The 18,912-nt window shown below is 42.5% G+C and overlaps 1 protein-coding gene across 18 annotated transcripts in view; it reads left to right on the forward strand.

Annotated features, from left to right (window-relative positions):
- MICAL3 (microtubule associated monooxygenase, calponin and LIM domain containing 3) overlaps nucleotides 1–18,912 on the forward strand; it is a 224,778-nt gene that overhangs the window by 146,841 nt on the left and 59,025 nt on the right. For 17 of the 18 annotated variants that reach the window (XR_007153765.1, XR_007153766.1, XM_047865310.1 and 14 more), the window contains 2 exons: nucleotides 5,145–5,233; nucleotides 5,992–6,079. Coding sequence is in view for 15 of the 18 variants with exons in the window: in XM_047865310.1 (XP_047721266.1) it covers nucleotides 5,145–5,233; nucleotides 5,992–6,079 (177 nt within the window). In the remaining 3 variants the exon portion in view is untranslated. Of the gene's footprint in view, nucleotides 1–5,144; nucleotides 5,234–5,991; nucleotides 6,461–18,912 lie in introns of all 18 variants that reach the window. The other variant, XR_007153767.1, reaches the window with a different exon arrangement.

Genomic DNA, 18,912 nt, shown 5'->3' on the forward strand with positions numbered 1-18,912 from the left:
CACAAAAGTGAAATGGTTTATTACAGATTGTCCAAGCTGGAAAAAACAACCCATGATTCGTCTCCCCTCATAGAGAAAAAAGCAGTGAGATTGTTGGTCCTTTGGCTATCAGTGTTCCTGACAATAGATGTAGTGTTTCTGAGTTCTGGTTAAGTGCCAAAAGGTAGTGGGAAATTCTGTTTCAGAAAACATATTATGTATATGAATATTATTTGACTTATAAAAGTCCATAAACTGTGTTTTTCTAAAAGATTTTGTGTTGGGAAGCAGGGTACAGGTAAAAGTACAGAGAAATCAGTTACTTTGAAGGAAAAGAAGAAAGATGTAATCAGAGCACCAAGTAAAGGGGAAAAAAGAAAGAAGTCCATCTCATTTTTATTTCCTTTGACTTTTAGGTCCTCCCCTTTTTTTCTTAGCTTTATTGAGATATAATTGATGCATAACATTATATAAGTTTAAGGTGTACAGTGTGTTGATTTATACTTTTATAAATTGTAAAATGATTATCATCATAGTGTTAGGTACCTCCTTCATCCTATCACATAGTTACTAATTTTTTTTGTGGTAAGAACTTTTAAGGTCCATTCTCTTAGCAGCATTCAAGCATATAATACAGCATGGTTAGCTATAATCGCCATGCTGTACATTAGATTCCCCAAGCTTGTTAATCTTGTAACTGAAAGTTTGTACTCTTTGACCAGTATCTCCTCATGTTCCCCACCCCTTAACCGCTGGTAACCACCATTGTGCTATCTCCTGAGTTTGTCTTTTTTTAGATTTCACATATAAGTGAGATTATACAGTTTTTGTCTTTCACTATCTGACTTACTTCACTTAGCAAAGTGCCTTCAAGGTCCATCTAAGTTATTACAAATGGCAGGATTTCCTTCTTTCTCATAGCTGACTAATACTGTCTTGTGTATATATACCACATCTTTTTTATCCATTCATTCATTGACAGACATTTAAGGTTGTTTCCATATCTTGGCTATTGTGAGTAATGCTGCAGTGAACATGGAAGTGCAGAAACTGCACAAGATCCTTATTTTCCGTTTCTTTGAATATATACCCAGGAGTGGAATTTTTGGACCATATGGCAGTTCTATTTTTAATTTATTGAGGGACAGCCACACTGTTTTCCAAAGTAGCTGCGCCAATTTACATTCCCACCAGAAATCCATCAGGGTTCCTTTTTCCTCATAGCCTTACCAACACTTAATTCTTCTCTTTTTGATGGTAGCATTATAACTGGTGTGAGGGGATATCCTGTGGTTTTGATTTGCATTTCCCTAATGACTAGTAATATTGAGCACCTTTTCATCTACCTGCTGTCCATTTGCATATCTTTTTTGGAAAACTGTCTCTTCAGTTCTTCTGCCCATTTTTTAATCAGGTTGTTAGCTTTTTCGCTGTTGAGTTGTATGAGTTCTTTATATATTTGGATATTAACCCCTTGTCAGATACATGATTTGCAAATATTTTCCCCATTCTGTAGGGAGAAGTATTGCTTTTTCATTTTGTTGATTGTTTCTCTTACTGTGCAGGCACTTTTGACTTTGATGTCATCTCACTTCTGTAGTTTTTGCTTCCGTTGCTTGTGCTTTTGGTGTCATATCTAGGAAATCACTGCCAAGACCACTGTCAAGGAGTTTTTCCCCTGTTTTCATATAGGAGTTTTGTGGTTCAAGGCCTTCCACTTAAGTTTTTAATCCATTGCAAGTTCATTTTTGTGAGTGGTATAAGACAGGTCAGTTTCATTTTTCTGCATGTGGTTATCCAGTTTTCCCATCACTGTTGGGAAGAGCTGTCCTTTCCCCATCAAGTATGCTTGGCTCCCTTCTCAAATATTAGTTGTCTGTATATGTGGTGTTTATTTCTGGGTTCTTGATTCTGTTCCATTGGTCTGTGTCTGTTTTTATGCCAGTACCATATACTATGTTGATTACTGTAGCTTTGTGATGTAGTTTGAAATCAAGAAGTATGATGCCTCTGACTTTGTTCTTCTTTCTCGGGATTGCTTTAGCTATTCAGTGTCTCTTGTAGCTCCATTCAAATTATAGGGTTTTTTTTTTTCTATTTCTGTGAAAAATGCCATTGGAATTGTGATAGAAATTGCATTGGATCTATAGATGGTTTGGGTAATATGGACATTTTAACAATATTAATTCATTAATATCTTTCCCTTGTGTCTTTTTTATTGTCTTTTATTTATCTATTTATTTATTTAGAGAACAAGAGCAAGAGCAGGGGAGGGGCAGAGAGAGGGAGAGAGAGAGAATCCAAAGCAGGCTCTGTGCTGTCAGTGCGGAGCCTAACACGATGCTCAAACTCACGAACCACGAGATCATGACCTGAGCTGGAACCAAGAGTCGGACGCTTGACTAAGCCACTCAGGCTCCCCTTGTTTGTGTCTTAAATTTCTTTTATCAAAGTCTTGTAGTTTTCAGTGTATTGGTCTTTCACTTCCTTAATTAGATTTATTCCTAAGTATTTTGTTGTTTTTGATGCTAGTGTGAATGGGATTGTTTTCTTTACTTTTTCAGATGTTTTGTTGTTAATGTATAGAAACAGTTGCTTTCAGGGTGCCTTCGTGGCTCATTCAGTTAAGCACCTGTCTCTTGATTTCAGCTCAGGTCATGATCTCACAGGTTGTGAGATCGAACCCTGTGTCAGGCTCTGTGCAGACAGTGTGGAGCCTGCTTAGGATTCTCTCCCTCCCTCTCTATCTGCCTGTCCCCTGCTCACTCTCTTTCTCTCTCCCTCTCTCTCTCAAAATAAGTAAATAAACTTTAAAAAAAAAGAAACAATTACTTTCTGTGTATTGTTGATTTTGTATCTTGCAATTTTACTTAATTTGTTGATTAGCTCTGGCAGTGGAATCTAGTCTAGGATTTTCTATATGTAAGATCACCATCTGCAAACAAAGACACTTTTATTTCTTCCTTTCTTATTTGGATGTCTTTTATTTCTTCCTCTTATCTGATTACTCTGGCTAGGACTAGTACTTTCTTGAATAGGAGTGGTGAGAGTGGGCATCCTTGTGTTCCTCATCTTAGAGAAAAAGTTTTCAACCTTTTACCTTTGAAGTGATATTGACTGTGGTTTTGTTGTATATGATGTTTATTGTATTGAGGTATGTTCCTTCTATACCCAATTTGTTGATGTTTTTATCATGAAAGGGTGTTATATTTTGTCAAATGCTTTTTCTGCATCTATTGAGATCATATGATTTTTATCTTTCACTTTGTTTGTGTGGTGTATCACCTTTATTGATTTGTGTATGTTGAACCATCCTTGCATCCCAGGGATAAATCCCACTTTGTTGTTTTGTTGAATTGGGTTTGCAAATATTGTGTTGAGAATTTTGCATTTGTATTCATCAGGGTTATTGGTCTGTAATTTTCTTGTAGTATACTTATCTGGCTTTGGTATCAGAGTAATGCTAGCCTCATAAAATAATTTGGGGGGTATTTCCTCCTGTTTAGTTTTTTGGAATAGTTTGAGAAGGATTGCTGTTAATTCTTCTATAAATATTGGGCGGGGGTGGGGGGGCGCCTGCCTGGATGGCTCAGTCAGTTGAGCGTCCGACTTGGGCTCAGGTCGTGATCTCATGGTTAGTGGCCCCGTGGCAGGCTTTGTGCTGATAGCTCAGAGCCTGGAGCCTGGTTGGGATTCTGTGTCTCCTTCTGTCTCTGCCCCTCCTGACTCAGGTGCACGCACACATGCTCGCTCACTCTCTCCTCTCTCTGAAAAATAAACATTTAAAAAAATTTTTTAATAAAAAATTAAAATAAATAAATGTTTAGTGGAATTCACTATCTGCTCCTGGACTTTTCTGTATGGGGAGAGTTTTGATTACTGATTCAGTCTCCTTGCTCAGTATTGGTCTGTTTAGATTTTCTCTTTCTTCCTGATTCAGTCTTGGTATGATATATATTTTTTGGTCTTTGTTCATTTCTTCTAGGTTATCCAGCTTTTTGGTGTATAATTATACATAGTAGCTTCTCATGATCCTATTTCTATGGTATCAGTTGTAATGTCTCCTCTTTCATTTCTGATTTTTTTTTTGAGTCTTCTGTTTTTCTGAATTAGTATAGTAAAGTATAGTATAGTATAGTAAAGGTTTGTCCATTTGGTTTATTGTTTCAAAAAGCTGGCTCTTAGTTTTCATTGTTCTTTTTTATTGTTTTTCTGGTTAGGTTCTCTTATGTTAACTTTGAGAGCAGAAAAGTTTGTTTTGTCAGAGGAGTACCCTTTGCAAATGAAAAGGATAAGTGGGATTACTCCTGTTTCAACAGTTTCTATAGTGTGGTCTGTCCTTTAATTTTCAAAAGCCTTGGCTCTTTTAAAGTGGGAGTAAGGGAAGGTTTAAAAAAAAAAATGACCTTTTGTGACTGACTCCCACTACCGGTGTCATGGGAAAAGCCAGGATCTGTTTTTCAAATTTTGGGCCACACCTGCAAAAGAAAATGTTTAGGACCCAGTAAACACCTATAAACACAACTAAAAGCTGTAAGGACTGATACTTAACTCTAAGTATGCCACTGTGCACTTTAATGCATTTTGTTGTGCTTCATTCTATTCATAGTCCATTGCAGGATTGTTTGGTTTCATTTTGTATTGGTTTTTAATGCTGATCCCACCCACTAAGGGGTCATAAGGCTGGCTTGTGGATAGTTGTGGGAGAGGGGAGCAGCAGAAGGGGTCCTGTCAAAGCCAGTGCTCAATGCCGCCCCACCCCCTGCAGTCTTCACGCCTCCACCCTGCGCTTATGTTCATTCTGGTTTCCCCAGAAATGTTACTCCCAGCTTTCCATGTGACCACATCTTTGTTCTACACACACTGCCACTTTGTTTGCTGGCCCTGCCATGCAGGCTTCACGTCTTTGCTCTGGGCGCTGATTGGGTGATCGCTCAATGGCCTTCACATATCCAAAAGAAACCCCCTCCCCCTTCAGGCAAAAGGGAGAGGAGGGCTGAAATCAAAGTTTATAGGGAGGGCTTGGCCTCCTTGGACAAGAACCCTGGGCAGTGGTGACAGCACCCTGTGGCTAGAGGAGAGAGATAAGAGTGTGCTAAGACGAGGGAGTCAAGTTCAGAATTAAGAGTCTTGCTCACTTCTTTTCTCCTGCCTCTTCTGCACAGGTAAATTCTACTGCAAACCACACTACTGTTATCGACTCTCCGGCTCCGCACAGAGGAAGAGACCGGCAGTGGCTCCTCTGTCTGGAAAGGTAATGGTAATCTATCTGTAAGTGGGGGAGAAGCAGCAGGCACATTTCTGCACAGTGACAGGTGAAGGTGTGGCCAGCAGGGCCTGCTGAAAGGCCACTAAATTGCCTTTCCTTTGGGTGGGAATGGCCTGAGAGATGGTCGTAGTCCATTTGGGAAGGAAACCAACTCTTCAAGTATAATCTAATGTTGCATTTCACTAAGGTAATGTTCCACACACCACCAGAGTTGGATTTGAGAGACTATATTAGACCCTCCCTCCTGCTCACTCATATAAAAGACTTTTGTCATTGTAAATAAACCTCTTTCTGAGAGACGGACACCCTGAAAAGGAACGTGGCTGTAAATAATCTGCACTTTCTTTATTTCTGTGAATTACCTTACTAAGTACCTTTTTTCCTTCTTTTTTTTTTTTTTTAAATGAGAGTAACTAGCTTCTCCACCTGTCTTTATCAAGATAAACCAGGTATTCCCTTTGCTACATGATATTGCCTTGTCAGCATGCAGGCTAACACATCCTTGAGAGGTTTTTGTTGACTGTAGTGGGACTTGTGGGAAAAGGAAAGGTATTCCAAGGTAGACCTAGATTTTGACTCTTGGTGATTTCTACATGAAATATGTCCTGTTTTTTTTAAATACTGTGAGACATACAGCCTGGATTGACAGGTGAGCGCAGTAAACCAGCCAGGCAGGTGTCACCGCCTCCTGAGATTTGAGTGCTTCAGTCAGTCACTCTTCTTTTTCTTGTGGACTTTCCTAGGAGGCCAGAGAACCCCTGCAGGATGGCCCCACTGTGGACACAAATGGACGGGCCAGCACCGTTGCCAGCCCTGCTGAGAGAACCCCAGGTAGCCTCACTTCCTTGTTTGGCTGGGTGGTGCGTCACTCTCTTGGCCTCTGTGACAAGGCCAAGGGGATGAGCCAGCACCTCCAAAGCAACATTTCTTCGATTGGGCATCAAGTGACCCAAAACCCTTTGGACTCCTTTTTCATGTGCCAGCTGCTTGCATTTGGAGTCCCCTTTCTCTATGGCCTGTCGGAGGTGCTGGTACAAATCAGAGGGGAGTTTCATTGGCAGACCGTGAGCCAGTAGGGGCACCATCTAGTAAGTGGGATCACCCAAGCTTCAGTAATGTCTATTCAGAATCTCAAAGTACTGTTGCTATAGCCCTGGGGCCTGCCCACACCGATCAGACACACTGGGGTGGTTGGTCTAGCCCCCCATCCAGGTAAACAGAAATTCTGAATAGGCTGCTTTTATCACTGACCCGAGTGAGAATCTAGAGTCACAGGGCCTTCTTGTCTTGGACTCCTTTGACAGAGCATGGAATTGCAATAAGACCCCACGATCTGGATTTATGTTCACCCAAACTTGAAATTTTTGCATCCCACTCCCTACTTAGGTATCTAGATAAGCTGACATGGCTCTTCTATTTGACCTGTAACCCACTAAAGGACATGCCCTGTCCTGATCACTTTGGGGCATTTGAACTTCTAATGGAACCAAACCCTAATTTGTTCCATTTCAACTAATCATTTCCTTATGTCAGGAGGTGAATGACACTATCCCTACCTCTAAAAAACACATTTATTCTGGTTTTAGCTCATGGCTCGTGGACATTAGGTTTGTTGTGAGGAATTGTAGTTTAAAATTGTAGTTTAAAATTGACCCTTAAAATTGAGTCTCTTTGCTATATGTCAAGCCAGCCTGTGAGATGTGTACCACAAACTGTGGAGTGGTCCTGATGCCCTCATTACAGCCCCAGACTAGACACAGCCCAGGGTCATTGTGTAGGTGAGAGAGGAAGTCAACAGGGCCATGTTTCTATATCTCACACTTTTTCTGTCTTTCACAGCAGATATATCTCAAGCAGCCGTTTACAAACTCATGAAAATTACCATATAAAAACTAAAGATTATCAGCTAATGCTAGAAACTATGGAGAAGGAGTTGGTAGTGAAATTTCCAAATTGGAAAAGAGAAGGATTATCCACTCCACTTTCAAATGAGAGATTTTCAGAGTTGCTTCCTTCCCTGTGCTTAAGAACTGGAGAAAGGGAGAATATACCCAGAGAGGGCAGGGATTTGGAAGCCGAGACCCTGCAAACCCCAGCTGAGCTAGGTAAAATTCGGCCTCTCCTCCTATGTATGCCCTTATTATAATCCAGGGAAGCTTTTTAAGTGCCCTGCCAATTGGACCAACATTTTATAGGAATGTTTAAGCCACGAATGACTTTGAAACCTTCTATAGCCTTGAAACCCTTTATAATTTGTCTTTCCCCTGAAATGCTGGCAGCCTTTTGCAATTGACACTCTCAGAGCATCAGAGGGAAGTGCTGGCAGAGAAAAATTACCAAAGGGATCTAGATAGAGAGGTCAGCTCTGAGCCCTAGAATATGCACTTGACCAAGTGAGAGCTCCACCTCATCAGTCTGGGCCTCATCCAGCAGAGATGGACTTTCCAAGGAACTTGGCTATTCGGTAAAACAGCTCAAGGAAATGAACTTGGTTTTGGGGTATTGAGTGGAGAACATTCTTCAAAAAGAAACACAATGAAGTTCAGGTCATTTCTGAACAAGCCAAGTTTGTTCACTTTCCCATGTGGTTCACTTTGCCATTCTTACTGTCTAGTGTGGAAGCATAATGGATCTCAGGTTTTTAGCAGTTCTAATGAATTAAAGCTTCCATAGAGAAGGAAAAGAATATTCTACAAAGCAAGGAGATGAGAGTTGGCAATGCGAAAAAAAAATCAAAGCCCTGAGGATGTCTCAGCCCCTGTGGTTCTTGATTCTGAACATGACTTACATGTTCTAGCACAAGGGGTTCAAGATGTGGCATCCCAAAGGAATCACCATCTGAGCTCCTAAAATGAATGAGGCAGGCACTGTCCCCCCACTTTAAGGTACTCTGTAGGGCAGTGGGAACACTAGAGCTTGGGGCTGATGCCACTGGAGACTCAGGGTTTGGGAAGTTACAGCTCTGAGTCTGAACGTGCTCCAGAGCTCCAGCACTTCCCCTAGGAGGTGTCTGATCTTTGCTAGCCTCTGTAGAAAAGGAACGGAATTATGGGTGGTAGTTTAGAGTTGGCATGAAGTAGATTTCTTTTTTTCCTTTGATAGGGATATCTTTCTTTAAATCTCAAACTAAAGCTTAACTAGAATTTCCTTTTGAAAAGCTTCAGAAAAACTCAGGTATTTCAGGGTTCCAGAATATGTGTCATGAATAACAGTCATTAACCCAGACCCATGGTACATCTCCTCTCTTGCACGCTAGACAAGAAAAGACTATAAATGAATGAACTTGATTCCACTGTGTATAAATAAACCATCCTCCTAGATTCCCATCTCCCAGGAAACAGAGCTGAAAAAGCTATGACTGGCACTTGACCTGCTGTGCGTTTGCCCTGTGCCACCTCTGTATATGTGGCATTACCCTCTTTTCCCTTATGTTCTTTTCCCGTTATGCCAAAATTACTGCCGTTGCCAAAAAACCAAACCACCCACAAGTTAAGAGAACCTGCTTTCAGCCTGCTTTGCAGTGTTGTCTTTCTCTGGTAACCTAACCTGTAACTGCTGCTAATTTAGTGTTTGGAGGAGGACATTGTTTACAGTGCTGTTGTTTATAATGTGCTTTTAACATAGAAACCCTCTTTTCTGTTCCCCACATCTGTAAATGCTTTGTTTCTAAGCTTCTTACACTGAATAGATTAGTGGACCTGGCACAGATTTTCTTACCCTGGCCTCCTAGCACCTGCCCTGACTTTAAGAAAAAGTGGGACAACAACAGGTAGAGAAAGAAAAACCCTAAATGAGTTATCTTCCCCTTGAATACAAGACCCTCAACTGCAGGTTATTTGGATCCTTTCTTTGTGAGAGGAATTCCCTTTATAGTTCGTATAGCATATAGAAGACAATCAAAAATGAATCATAAAGGCTATGGGAATCATAAGGTAAGAGAAGAGCTTTTTTCTTCTAGTACAGGCCACAGAGATGGGATGGAAAAGATAGTGTTAATTTTAAAAGCTGCCTAGCAGATTGCAAGTGGCGGGTGCCTGCTCCCTGTCCCTAGACAACCCTTGCATGATCACCATTAAATTCCATAGTTTGGATGCCACATGGGCCATTAGGAAATGCAGGCACTTCCCACACCGGCTAGAATAGCCATGCAGTATGAGGGATTCCATGCACTCCTGGGGTTCCTGCCTGTCAAGACAAAGTTAGGAAATCTCACTGCTTCCCAGGCTCCCTTCCCTTGTAGGCGTTTCTGGGTAACTTCTTAGTAGAGCAAAGAGAATCTTACAGTCCAGCTGAACTCCCCAGCCCTCCCCCACAAGTCTTAGTTTGATGGTGATGTGTAAATATTTATACACATACACATGTATATTTATGTAGATTTAATTTCATATATACAAGTAGATAGTTATATATTGTGTCCTAACTAATAATAATAATAATGAAGCTGTTTCTGAAGCTTCTTGTTCCTTGGTTCTGGAAATCAAGGGAGCTTTTTTACACTGGGGAACCATGCCACTGGCCTGGGTTAGAGTTAGGGTCAGGATTTACGGGAATAGAGCAACCAGCACACCTGTGGAGGTGGAGACTTGGGGGGGGTGGGCGGGGCGTGGATGTCTCAGAAAATGAGCAGCACACACTCCCAACCTCAGAAAGTTGATTTGGGAGCAGACTAGGAAAGCAGAGGTTCTGTTGCTTGCGAAATGCCACAGAAGACCAAACCCCCCACCTTACCTCTGTTTTGCTTCTAGGCTTGTGTATCAGTTACATTGGGTTAGTTATTGTAGCTTCCCTATTGTCTCGGTGTTTGGTGTCTTTCGGGCAGTGGACTGTTTTCAGTCCCTCCTAAAGGGGCTGCAGCATGGCCTTGAAGTCCTGATCAGTGAATTAAGGGGTTCCCTTTTTCCTGGGCCATTCGGCTTGGGGTGGAGGTGGGGGGATGGCAGCAAGCCAGGTTCCCATGGCAGTGGTACAGAGATGCCAGAGCAAGGGAGGACGAACTGTGCCAAGGAATGCATCACCTGTCTGCTTCTGGCCTTCCCTAAAGCCTTTATTTTTGCCCTTGTTTTTAATCTGTGATGTGAGTTTTTGGTGTGTTTCTTTGTGAGTTTTTTAATTTCATTGTGTAACTTTGTTTTTGCCGTTACTGTGAAACTAAGGTGTTGTGCTTTTAATTTTTTTTTAACGAATGTTACCATTCTTATTTAAGAGAATAAATTCCAAACAATCTTCAGGTTTCTGAGTTTTTCTTTTCCTTCCCTTTTTCCTGTTTGGAGGGTGGGAAAGGGATTAGCTTTTCAGGTCTCAGGAGTGGGCCTGAAAGCCATTGTGCCTCAGGACTATCAGTTCTGGGGTGGGATCAGGAGAGAGTGTAGATGTATTAAAATGGGGAAATGGGCTGTTTACACCTAAAATATAGGTTGTCGTTAACAGAAGGGCCTCTATTCACGGGGGATGTGGAAGACATTTTTTTCTGTAGCAGCTGCAGATAGAAAAGAGCGGAAAGACACCACCTGTGCCCCACATCCAGTCAGCCAGCATGAGGGACTTGAGGACTAGAGCAGATGGAGGGATAGAAACACATACTGAGCCCATGTCTGCCATGGAGACACAGAGCCAGGTGCCTGCCTTTCCTGTTCCTGACTCTAGCAGACTGCTATAGGGAACTGGGGTAGTTATGTTTCTCTCCTCGGCTTTGAGGCTTTTGCCTAAGGCACAGTGACCTCACTCCTGGTGACTTTGAAGGTTCTTGTTCTGTTCTCCCCAGCTGATGTCTCTCTCATTCTGTCTTTGCTGTGGCCTAGACACTAAGCTAGGATATCCAGTTCTGCTTGGCCACTCACTCTCAAGCCTGGAGAAATGAACCTGGGCCCTTCTCACACACATTGCTGTGACCATAGCAGTGATGGCCTCTTATGCAGTGTTGGCATACGGACCACAGTGGCACAGACCACCTTTGGTGCTAAATTGGGCCAAAAGAGGGCAGCTGGTGAGGGAGCACTCAGCACCAAGTCTGCTCCCACTGGGCTCTAGGGAATTGGGTGTCTGTTGTTAAGAAGGCCTTCCTGGCCTCCTCTACTCTGAAGCAGTCTGCTTAGGACCTAGAGTTCTTAGGTTTACCCACAGAGTAGAGAAGCACAGTGCTGGGTTCTCCTGGCATTCTAGATTACCAGACTGCCCTGTCAGGGAGCCTAAAGTTCTGTCAGAACACCGTTGTTTGTAATCCTCAGAGCATGGCTGGTTCAGAATTTATCCCCACAGAGAGTTTGAGTGGCCTCTCTTGGCCTGCTCATTCCCACCCCCACCTCCAAGTCTATGATCTGTTGTTCCCCTTTCTTTGAAATGAGTCAGTCCCTATCCTGGTGCCTGAAAAAGGCTGGGAGAAAAAGAATTAGGATGTGAGGGATGCAATAAGCAACAATTAATAAATTGACTAAGAATCAGTAAGGATAAATATATGTATATAATTTTCAAATTTTTGACCTTTGCCTCTGTTGCCTTTTCCATGCCCCAGTAATAAAGGGGAGGGGAGCCAACATTGTTCAGAACAGTGTCCTAAGGCATCTAACAAGAAGATGTTGACACCTGATGTGATTCCGTGCCACCCATTGTGAAGACCCTGAATAATTCCCTTTGGGTCTCAGTTTCTTTCTGAAACTTCTTGAAATCCATTCTCTTTTTTCTCATAAATTCCCTGAAGATGTCCCTAATTTAGATACTCCCTATGAGGGATCCTCTGGTGTAGATGTGGAAGCAGTACAGGCAATGAAAATGGGCCACTCTATTTTCATACTGAAAAATAGGGCAAAATGATGCCATGTCAGACCCAGGTCCCACAAGTGTCCCCCTTGACGTACAAATAGAAGAAAAATGCCCATGTGGGCCTGTCTTAAATATAGCAGCCAGACAGAGATTTCAGGAAGAATCCTCCCTGAATCGCAGTCCCTTTCTCAAGGCTCCAAAACCTCATGGAGACTCCAAAACCAGTCCTTACCTTGAAACTCACACCCAGCCAAGCATCCAGCAAGTGCCAACAAGTAGATTAGTCATAATGAAATGAGAGGGAAGTCAAATTGGCACTCCCTGCCTAGGTTAGGCCATGGGGCTGTGTTCCTCTTTCTGTCTCGTCACTGCCCATAATTCTCGGCTGTGTGTGTTGGCTCCTGATAGCTCTTTCTTCACAATTGCTCCTTGTCTCTTCAACACTTACATTCTGGACGGGGTAGGCTTTTGCGCAGAAACACCTTCCATATGCCTGAGAAGAGAGGCGGGGCTCCAGCAGAAGTGACTCTCCTTCAATTACTTCCAGGTTTCACTAGCCACATGCACACTGTTTCCTTTTTTACTTCCTGTGGGTCAGCTTCCACGTAGCTTTGCGTAGTTTATGAACATTTTGAATTATTTCTGAGGCATTTTTATGGGCCTCCAGGAAGGACAATGGGCAAAAGGTTGAGTCACTGCCAGCACCCAAACCCTAACTCAAGCTAACTAAACTAGACCTTGCCTTGCTTTGATGTTGTTCTTTTCCTCCCAACCTGTACGCACAAGTATAGTCCGAGAGCTCCCAAAATATGAAGAAGGCTCACACCCCTCACAGGGGCCCCTCATTGGCATAAAAGGGGGAGTTTTAGAACACATTTCAACAGAAAGGGAGTCCAGGGCCCCAGCTCTGCCTTCCTATAGAACAGAGTCTCCTGGGGCCATCCTAGGATAATTAGTAGAAAAATTTTTACAACTGAGTCAGAATTTCTATTGGCCTCGTATGTTTTCTTCACCTCTATTCTTTCTTACCTAGCTTGTTGTGATTGTACATTAATCATATGAAACTGTTCCAAATGTGCCTATTAAGTGATTGAACTCCTTATTCTGTATTTTTGTAAAATATCAGGATTATTTCCATTTTGTCACTGTTTCATAGTATAGCCTGATTTCTTTTAGGTGCTTGCCTGGGATTGTAGGCCTTTAGTAATTATTTCATAGTAAGTCACCTGTTACCAGAAGAACTTTACACCCAGGGCTCTCTGCCTCTCTAAGCTTCAAAAGCTCCCTTCCCTGTACCCTGTGTCCTAGTATTACTGGGCCTCTACTAAAGCCAAGTCCCTGAAAAAGATGAACTCAGCTAAAAGGGTAAGGGCCCCAAGTTCAGTTACTAAAGACCACCACTACCAGGCAAGGACATAAGGCACCAGAAAACTCAGGACCTCAGTGAGTTTTGGTTTCCTCAGCAAACATAGGACAAAACCAGAGCGGTTTCACTGGCAAAGGCCTAAATAAATATGTTTTCATTCAGTTCTCATGTTCTTTCAAGGTTATAATAAAGCCAGGAATACTATGAAAGTACATTCTAGAGAGGGTAATCCTCTTAACATGTGGTAGCTGCTCAGAAAGCAAACCTGAAACTAAAAAGTATGATTAAGTAGACTCTATCTGGAACCTTAGGGAGAAGAGTTTGTCTCTAAAAGTTAACTCATAGGGGGTTTCTTAGACTGAGCTCAACCTGATAACCAGTGAATAGCTGATATTGATTATAATAGGATTATAACAGCTTATTCATTCTTTTTTTTTTTTAAGTTTATTTACTTATTTTGAGAGAGAGGGAGTGAGAGTGTGGGAGTACATGCATGCACAAGTGGTAGAGAGGGGCAGAGAGAGAATCTCAAGCAGGTTCCTCAGTGTCAGTGCAGGGCCTGGAGCCTGACATGGGATGTGGGGCTCGAACTCACGAACCATGAGATCATGACCTGAGCCAAAATCAAGAGTCAGATGCTTAACCAACTGAGCCACCCAAGTGCCCCAACAGCTTATTTATTGTTTCTCTGTTTTTAGAACTAACAGAGACACCAACTATAAAGTTTCCCTCCCACCATTTTACCAACAAAAGACTTACTTGAGTTAGTAGGTTCTTCTTTTAAAAGTAAATATTCTCTCCTAGAGTTACTCTAATGTGAATTACTCTAAACCAGCTACTTCCCTGTCTTTTAGCTGGTTCACCTTTCTTGGGGAATTAGCATTGGTACAAAAACCTAGTAACATTGGGACACAGGGTGCAGGGAAGGTGGCTCCAGGGCTATCCAAATCTCAGTGAAGGGCTTTGTAGAAGTAGGCAGCACTGGGCATCTGGGGTAACGGGGAATTGATAGTATGTAGGAGTTAACAGCCAGAGTCTTAAAGGCTTTGCTTTATTGCTGATAGCTAGCAATCATCCTTCATGCTGCTGAAAATATTGCACCAGAGAGCTGTCTGTATTTATAATCAAGGGAGCCCCTTCTCTGCGAAAGTCTTTAACTCAAATAAAAATAAGAGATTAAAACTTGAAGCTAACTCCTATTGTTTCCCCCATGTGATGAATACTGGTTAATTTACCATAGTCTATGTACTAACTCATAGAAAATAATGTAGGAAGACATATAGTAGTAATAATAACCGATAATAACCTAGCACTTATATGTACTAAGCATTGTCTAGGAGTTTTATGTATAGCATTCATGTGATCCTCACAGTAGCCTGTGAGGGAAGTATTATATTACAGATGAGGAAATAGGCACACAGAAGTCGAACAGACTTGGTCAAGGCCACATAAACAGTCGACACAGAGTCAGGATAGAATCCATGCAGAAGATCCAAGAGCATTGTTTACACACTGTGCCATACAGCTTCCCTTCATCTGTTTTCTGTAACCTCACCTTGTCAGTACTTGGTGAAAGGGAAAAACACTATGTGTAGCTCCGCAAATAAGATTTTTGTAAACATGTGTGAATGTGCTATATAAATCAATGAGTGTGCATTTGGATTATTTCTGAGAGATATACATCCTCCAGTTTCCTGGGCGTGATCCCAGGGCTAGGAGTGTGCCTTTGGGAAGATACTATATTAAAGAGAGAAAGGTTTTATCACTGAGGTGTGAGGGGGGGGAAACATCAAAAATTGAGGAAGAGAATAATAATCACTGAATTGACTGTAAATAATATGAAATGGACTCCTTTGTTTTCTCCATGTCAGCTGTCTTTGCTCATTACAGATAAAATCAAGCCTAAAGTTGTATTAGCACGAATAAGCCCAGAACAGGCGTATGTCCCTCCAAATGGGAACATACCTTGCTGACAACCTGGAGGAGACGGAATTATGTTTGGCGGCGGGGGGGGGGGGGGGGGGGGTGTTTATTGTTGTTGTTCCCTGGACCCCAGTGAAACTGCTTCTAACTTATAAATCTTTGCTTATCCTCTGGTTCTACAATCTCATTTTATTATACTTCTTTAAAACGCTCCAGGATGGTTGAACTGACATTTTCATTCTTACTGCTTTTACAGCTATCATTCACAGTCCTCACAGGAAATTACCTTGCCCTGGCCCTGGGTAGAGTTTGGGTATGAGGGAAGAGAGAGATGATTGTATGCCTCTTTTGTACCGACAGTTTGAATAGAGTAACCTGTGATGTCAGAGAAACATGGATGTTCTTACCTGCACAAGTTTGGGCTACTTTGGACTCAACTCACATGTCAAATGACTGACTTTTAAATCTTTGGACTAAATATACATATCATTCCGGGTGAACAATTTTGGTTTTGCCCTGTTGGTTAAAATTTGGTGCAGGCACAGAACTGATTTCAAGAAGTGTCCTGAACACATTTGGACACAGCTTTGGAAAGGCATGACAGGATAGGGAGCTCCTAGAGCTCACAGATAAGATGTTTTTGGAAAGTGGAAAAAGAGAAAGAAGATACGTTTTGCCACATTGTGTCTTCAAGCCTAGTTTTCTCCCTGGGTTTACTGAGAGGTCCTGCCATAATGTGTCTGTCACAGACTATTCTAGCTAAAAGTGAGTGAAAGGAGAAGTCTCCTTTAATTCCTACTTTGGCCTAATCGTGGGGCTCACACGTAAGATAAGTGTGGACAGTATGGGGGTATGGGTAAGTTGTCCTTGAGTGGCATTGCTGAGGGTGAGCAAGGTCATCTTTTGTAAGTGGAGGTGTACCATAGGGTGATGAAAGTCCCGATGTCTCATGCAACGACTTGTACATCTGCTCAGTGTGTGCATGAGAACTAGCTCCTCACTCAGCAATCTGAACATCTTCCCTAGATTTCCTCTCTGTGGGCAGCAAGCCAAGAGCTGTCTGTTCAGCATGGCAGTTTTCAGTTGGCCATTCATATATTGCATTTCCATTGGTCAAGATGTCTTACCTTGGCAGCAGAGATGAAGATTCATGAGCTCACTACTCTTTGTTCTTAATGCACCCAGTCCAGTCAAGCCACAGTCAGAATATTTGGTGGACTGGTGGCCTGTTGGTAGGAGATTAGAAATAGTTTGATATAAATTCTAGGCTTAGGGCGCCTGGGTGGCGCATCGGTTAAGCGTCCGACTTCAGCCAGGTCACGATCTCGCGGTCCATGAGTTCGAGCCCCGCATCAGGCTCTGGGCTGATGGCTCGGAGCCTGGAGCCTGTTTCCGATTCTGTGTCTCCCTCTCTCTCTGCCCCTCCCCCATTCATGCTCTGTCTCTCTCTGTCCCAAAAATAAATAAACGTTGAAAAAAAAAAAATTCTAGGCCAGTGCTTCTCCAGCTCATCACTGTTGACATTTTGGGCTGGATAACTCTTTGTTGTGGAGACTGTCCTGTGCATTGTAGGATATTTGGCAATATCCCTGGCCTCTACCCATTAGATGTCAGTACACCCCCCTCCCCAGACTATGACAACCAGAACTGTCTCCAGCTATTGCCAAATCATACCTGAGGGAAAAAGTCAGAAATGGCATGACATTGATATGCAGTTAACCTCAATTTTATTGTTCCCAGTAGGAGATCAGGAAAGAGTGTGAGAATAATGAAGGTGATACAGGACCATGTTGGAGCCTTACAGGAGTATCTCTAAGTTTTTCTGCCTCCCCCTGTGAAAATTATGAACACCTACATTCCAAAATATATGTATACTTATGTACATGCCGGTACCCCACTAACATTGCATTTGCTATTGGGCATTTACAAAACATTTTAGAAGGCAGGGTAAAAAATAAATTAAGAATGAAGGTCTAGGGGTGCCTGGGTGGCTCAGTCAGTTAAGCGTCTGACTTCAACTCAGGTCATGATCTCACGGTTCGTGAGTTCAAGCCCCATGTCAGGCTCTGCACTGACAGCTCAGAGCCTGGAGCCTGCTTCGGATTCTGTGTCTCCCTCTCTCTCTGCCCCTCCCCTGCTCACACTCTGCTTCTCTCTCTCTCAAAAATAAACATTAAAAAAAAAAACTTGTAAAGAATGAAGGTCTAGTGTTTTTTCCAGTGAATTAATTGTCCCTGCACCCTCAGAATGTGCTTACCCTTCTGGGAAGACCACAGCCTCAGAGAAATGGGCTGGGTCTAAATGGAACAAGCATAGATCTTGATAACAAAAGATTCTAATTTGAGTTCCAAGTCTGCAGCCTATTATCCTTGTCATCTTTGGTCATTACCTTCTCGGAGCCTAACATATGAAATTATAAAATGAAAAAAAAATAGAGCCTGCTCCTCTCTATTTCATAAGGTTGTTGTAAAAAGCAAATAAGCTAAAATGTATGGAAACTTGTTTATTTAAAAGCTTTATAGGAATATCACATATTATCATTCGTAGGAATTGCAGAAAATTCTGGAATAATTGGAGTGAGAAAATGAATTAGGACTGTTTCTACTGACTGGCTGATGGTCTCCTGCTCTGGTCTGTGTGTCCTGTGGGGTTAGGACAAGAAGGCCCATTGGGATATGTTCTAACCAGCAGAGGTTTAGGGGAAGGGGAGATCTGACTGGGGGGAGAGATTAGGGGAACAGAACAGTAAGAAGGGTTTGGCTCTCTTTAGTCTTTAGGGGAATGGTCTGGGGTGAGTTGGCCTGCATTCACCGAATGCCAGCTCTTTTGAAGCATTGTTAAGTCTCTGCAAGTGCTTGGCTAAATTTGGCATTGCTTTTTTCTCGGCCTGCATGGATGGGATGTGAAATCACATACTAATTCCATGATACCCTAGGGAGTTTTCATCATAGTAATGAAAGTGAAAACAATCACAGATAGAGTTTACATTAAAGTAAATTGTTAACACCTAACCCAAAAGTCAGGCCTGAGCAGGTGTCAGTTAGCCTTATCCTAGGCAGAATTAGGGTTACACATGGTCCTAGGGACTGTCTGCATCTCTGCTGGCTTGACCCACAACCGCCATCCCCTGTAGTCCTCAGTGCCACCTCATGACCCATTTGCAGGAGGGAAGGGTCTGATTTTTTCTTTTGGAATCAGTGTATGGATGGGCACTTTATGGGGGCCCAGAGGACCGTAGCCCCCACCTGTTGCCAGTGCTACAGCGTCATTCGTTAGCAAGGACTCTCCGAGTCCAGGTCAGTGTGCCCCATTCCATCAGCCTTCTAGAGCCTCTGTCCCCAGCACTGTTGTTTCTTCTCCAGGGCAGTCTCCATGACCTTCTAACAGATGAAAACAAAGATGTAACCGTTGTAAATATGAGTATCAAGTGGTAGTTGTAGACATTGCTGGACGGGATTTTAGTTCCTTTCCAAAAATATATCTTTGGCTAGATAAGGGATGGCTGTTTGAGATTTTGTGTCTTTAAGAGAGAACCTATTTCGAAGAGGCTTTCATGGGGATGTGGGTTTGTCCTTATTGATAGTCTGATTATGGGTAAAGCCCTGAGAAGTTGAAAATC

This window comes from Prionailurus viverrinus, chromosome B4 (genome assembly GCF_022837055.1).
Source record: "Prionailurus viverrinus isolate Anna chromosome B4, UM_Priviv_1.0, whole genome shotgun sequence".
Classification (NCBI taxonomy): Eukaryota; Metazoa; Chordata; class Mammalia; order Carnivora; family Felidae; genus Prionailurus; species Prionailurus viverrinus.